At 52.4% G+C, this 4,913-nt stretch overlaps 1 protein-coding gene across 1 annotated transcript in view; it reads right to left on the bottom strand.

The window, feature by feature from the left end:
- Positions 1-3,591: 3,591 nt before the first annotated feature.
- The window catches only part of Nudt8 (nudix (nucleoside diphosphate linked moiety X)-type motif 8), a 2,514-nt gene continuing 1,192 nt past the window's right edge, over positions 3,592-4,913 (bottom strand). Inside the window, exons 4-6 of the mRNA XM_013020881.1 lie at positions 4,498-4,899; positions 3,992-4,069; positions 3,592-3,896 (exon numbers count right to left, since the gene is read on the bottom strand). Coding sequence (XP_012876335.1) covers positions 3,669-3,896; positions 3,992-4,069; positions 4,498-4,899 — 708 coding nt within the window. The 3' untranslated portion in view covers positions 3,592-3,668. The remainder of the gene's footprint in view (positions 3,897-3,991; positions 4,070-4,497; positions 4,900-4,913) is intronic.

Below are 4,913 nucleotides of genomic sequence, written 5' to 3'. Positions count from 1 at the left end.
GTGCGTGTGTGTGCGCGCGCACGCACATGTGTCTATGTGTGTGTGACCTTATGGTACTGAAGCTGGAAGGCTGGGCCTCACACTATTGGCTTAATCTCTCAAGACTGGCACTCTATCACTTGAGACACAGCTCTACTTTCTACTTTATGCTGGTAACCTGGAGATAGAGTCTCCCGAACTTTCCTGCCCAGGCTGGCTTCAAGCCCTCAACTCTCTTCTGAGGAGCCAGGATTGAAGGAGTGAGCCATTAGCACCTGGCTTGTGCTTTTACTTTTAAACTCTTAATTGAGAAATCACATGCAGATGGTTCTGGGAGTGAGGTGATATTCCAGTGTAAGTATGCCGCATACAAAGGTGACATCCAGCTAACAGGCGTACTCACCCCTGTGGGGTGATGAGACGTTTCACTATTAACTATGGTGGCTCCCTATGCACAGGTCACCAAAGCACCTTCCTCTTGTTTAACCGGTTTGCATTGACCTTCCCTGTCCCCTTCCCAGCCTCTGGCCACTGATAACCACTGCTCTGCATCTCTTATCTGGGCATGACTTCCAGCTCTATCCCTGTTTCTGAAAATGACAGGGTCTCACTATGCAGACCAAGCTGGCCTCAGAAATTGCAATCTTCCTATCTCAGCCTCCAAAGTACTGAGTCATAGGTATGCACCGCCACACTGGCTAAATTCTCTTCTTTTTTTTGGGGGGGGGTCCGGTCATGGGGCCTGAACGCTGTCCCTCAGCTCTTCAGCTCAAGGCTAGCGCTCTACCACTTGAGCCACAGTGCCACTCCCGGCTTTTTTTTCTTTTTGCTTATGTAGTGCTGGGGAATCGAACCCAGGGCCTCAGGCATGCAAGGCAAGCGCTCTACCACTGAGCCACCTTCCCAGCCCTAAATTCTCTTCTTTTTAAAGACTGAGTAACACTCAATTCTATTCCATGTAGATAAATCACATTTCCTTTATCCATTTATCTGCTGATTGATTTAAGTTGATTCCTTATCTTGGCTATTGGGAATAGTGTTGGAATGAACTTGGGTGTGTGCGTCTCCTTCACTGTGCTGATTTTTTATTCCTTTGTGTTTATACACAGACATGGGATTATGTTCCATGTAACTAGCATGACAAGTTAGTTTTTTGGCGGGCAGTGGTCCTGGGTTGGCCTCAAAATATTATCCTCCCCATTTCAGCCTCCAAGTAGTTGGTGTACGTGTATTGTAGGTGTGAACCCCTGTGCCTTGCTCTTTTTCAGATGGTGTGTGTGTGTGTGTTACAAAGGTTTGAATTCAGAGTTTCGTGCTCTATAGGCAGGTGTTCTACAGAAAAGCCAGTCCTCCGGCACTTTTTGCATTAGTTATTCTGACATGGTCTTATTTTTGCCCTGGGCCCACAGCAGGACTGTGATCCTCATTATTTTTTAATGTTTTATGTCATATCTAGGATGATAGATGTGCATATGCCCAGCTTCTGTTGAGATCAAATCTCTTAAACTTTTTTTTTTCCCCTCCTAAACTGGCCTGGAACCATAGCCTCTCAATCTCAGCCTCCTCCTAGCTGGAGTGAGACTTATGGGTTAGGAAGGGTCTTGCCCAGGCTGGCCTTGAACCTTGATCTTCTTGATCACAGCCTTTGAGTAGCTTAAGATTACAGGAATGATTCACTGCTTCTAGCTCTCTTTAGTTTGGTAAAGAACCTTCAACCATTTTCTATAAATACTATGGCACTCCTGCTTGGCTTTTTCCACTCAAGACTGTGTTCTGCCACTTGAGTCACACCTTCATTTCTGCCTTTTTGCTGGCAAACTGGAGACAAGAATTTCAGGGAGGGGCTGGGAAGGTGGCTTAGTGTTAGAGTTTTTGCCACAGAAAAAGCCAGAAGTGGCACTGTGGCTCAAGTGGTAGAATGCTAGCCTTGAGCAAAAGCTCAGGCACAGAGCTCAGGCCCTGAGTTCGACTAGTAAAAAATAAAAATAAATTCAGGGATTTGCCTGCCCAGGCTGGCTTTGGACGTTGATCCTCAGCTCTCAGTCTTCTCAGTCTCTCAGTCTTCTCAGTTCTCAGTCTTCTAGGATTCAGGTGTGAGCCACGGGCCTTTTCCTCCTTTTTTGAGTGCTGAGGATGGAACCCTGGGTCTGGTGCATGCCCCAGGAGGTATGAAGTGATAACTCATTATAGCTTTGCTATATATTTCCTTAATGATTTGAAATGTTGATTCTTTTAGTTTTGTGGGGAAATGCCTGTCCTTTGTCATTTATTTATTTAGGTCATGAGGCTTGAACTTGGGGCCTGGCCACTGTCCCGGAGCTCTTTTTGTTCAAGGCTAGCACTCTACCACTTGAGCTACAGCTCCACTTTTGGCTTTTTCTGTGATTAATCAAAGAGTCTCATGGACTTTCCTGCCCAGGCTTGCTTTGAACTGCGATCCTCAGATCTCAGCCTCCTGAGCAGCTAGGATGACAGGCGTGAGGCACCGCTGACCCGCTGCCAGTGCTTTTTGAATCCTGTAAACAAAATTGCCCAGACCAATGTCTGAAGCATTTATTTACCCGTGGTTTCTCCTAGCAATTTGAACCCTTCTTTAATCCATTTTTTATATTGTATTCTTCCAGGGAACCTTTTCAGTCGAGGAGGCTCCTCCGGAAGCCCTGTCAGTCATGTGTTCAAATCTGGCAGGTCATGTGATGAGCTCAGAGATGGCATGTGACCAAAGCAGTTGAATGAAGTGCAATTCTGAGTCGGACTGGCTGGGAAACAGCTTTTCCTTTTGATGGAATGTGGGTGCTATGGCATCCTAGAGCTCCTGCCCTCTCTTTGTCTGTCCTGTCTATGCACTAAGCCCCTGGGAAGTGAGGCCCGCAAAGTGGAAAGAAAAGAGACCCCTCTCCCAGGCCCAGGATCCCAGCTACGCCTGAAACTAGCTATGTCTGGAGTCTATGATACCATTTATCTTCAGGCAAAGTTAGCTATGGGTGGAATTCTCTACCTGACTTGACCTGTTGATATTGCCCAAGAAGTCTGCCCATACCACCCTGTCAAAGTCAGACCACCTGTTCCTTCAATGACCCTCAACTCGTTTCCACAGCCCTGGTCTATGTAAGTGATGTAGAATCCCATGACTATCTGCATGTGTGCATGTGTGACCAGTGTAAGCCAGCCTAAGGTCCCCCCAGACTGCATATCCTCACCTCTAGCGCAGATTATAGATGTGTTCCCTTTGTAGAGCCTGCACACAAAGGCTCGGCATGTTGTTGTGTGGTCACATTGGGGGAGTACATGCACCATATTCTAATCTGTGGACCCAGAGCCCCTCATGGGGACAAGCTTCTGTTGACACAGGCACAGAAGACTGAATGGCAGGAAGTGGCAGTGGTAACAGTCTGGCTTTCAGAGTCAGAGAGTCCAAGTGCAGATTGCAGCCTCGTGACGTTGGGCAAGGAATCTTTCCATCCCAAGCTCCAGTCTCATGGCAGGGGCAGCGTGGAGGCAGGGCCACGCAAAATGCACCCCTGCTGTAGGGAACATGGACAGAGGAGCCCTGGCCAGCAGCCTCCGGAGCTGCCCACACAGAAGTCAGGCTCTCCATGCAGACGTAGGAGCTCATAGTTGTCAAAGGCTTTATTCCATCTCAGAGGGGCCTAGCAGGGCAAAGTCAGTGGCCGCAGAGGTGCCAGGCATCAGTCTCTGGGGGGCTTAGGGCTGACAAGGCGGGGCTGGTAGGTGCCAGGAGCCAGCAGCTGCAGGGTGAACTCAGTGATGACAGCCGTGAGCCCCCAGACTCGGTGTGGTCCATGTAGGAAGACCGGAAGTGTGTAACTAAAGTGGCCTCCCTGGCAGAAGTGAGTATAACCCTGGTTCCGTGTCTGCAGCAGATGGTCCACGGGCAGCACAAACACCTCATCTACCTACGGGCAGGAGGCAGAGAAGGGTGGACAGAGGCCTGGCCACTGCAGCATCCCCCAGGGGGGCCACCCAGTCCCCTGGTGGTCCCCTCATTCACCTCCTTGGAGTTAGGCCTGAGGCTCTGCAGATCCAAAGGACCCACGCTGGCAAGTACTGGCACCACGGAGGTTTTACTCTGGTGTGGGAGCAGAGCGCAGAGGCAATAGGGGAGGGAGTGGGAGGGGCTGTGATCAGAATTCAGGAGGAAGGCCTCCCCTGGCCCATCTAGAGGCCCGGCACACCAGCTGCTGACCCCTTGACCCCACTCTAACCATTCGCCTGACTCAGGGCCCCAAAGGCACTGGGGCCCCCAATGTCCCTGGCTCTGCGCCCCCCTTCCCCCTGCGTAGTACCCCCTTCCTCCTCTGTAGGACACTCAACTTGTCATCCAGGCCGGGGATCCATCCCTGAGCTTTGTCCGGAGCTAAGCAGAGCTCCCACCCCAGCCCCAGGGACCACAGAGCTGTGAGAGGCGGAAGGCCAGGCCCAGGCTTGCTACGGCAGCCTGCGGGAAGCCAAGCCGTGGCCACTCCCCTGGTCCGTGGGTGAGGACGCAGGTCTCACCTGGTCAAACACGGGGTGCAGGAGGCCCCACACCTGCTCCTCCGACACGGCCAGGCCCAGCTCCTCCTGGGTCTCCCTCAAGGCCGTGTGCACCACGTCGCGGTCAGCGGGCTCGCTCTTGCCGCCTGGGAAACTGAACGGACACAGGGGCTGGGCCTGGGGCTCACGGGGACCAGGGGGGTGCGGAGGGCTCAGCAGTGCCGAAAGGCTGGAGGAACTTGCTGGAAGTCTGCGGGCAACCCTTGCCACCCAGAACACTGGAGGGAGGGAGGCAGGCTCTGGGCAGGGAGGGTACGCAGGAGGATCTAGCAGCAAGGACAAGAATAACCCGGCCCGAGGCGTCCCGGGGTGGCGTCCTCGGTTCCGGCCGGGGGCGGAGCCCAGCAGCCCGGCCCCGCGCCGCTCGGCCCCGGGAC

This window comes from Dipodomys ordii, unplaced genomic scaffold (assembly GCF_000151885.1).
Source record: "Dipodomys ordii isolate 6190 unplaced genomic scaffold, Dord_2.0 Scaffold54, whole genome shotgun sequence".
In the NCBI taxonomy this organism is placed as follows: Eukaryota; Metazoa; Chordata; class Mammalia; order Rodentia; family Heteromyidae; genus Dipodomys; species Dipodomys ordii.
The sequence above is the reverse complement of the archived record's forward strand: the minus strand, read 5'-3'. Positions and strand labels throughout refer to the sequence as shown.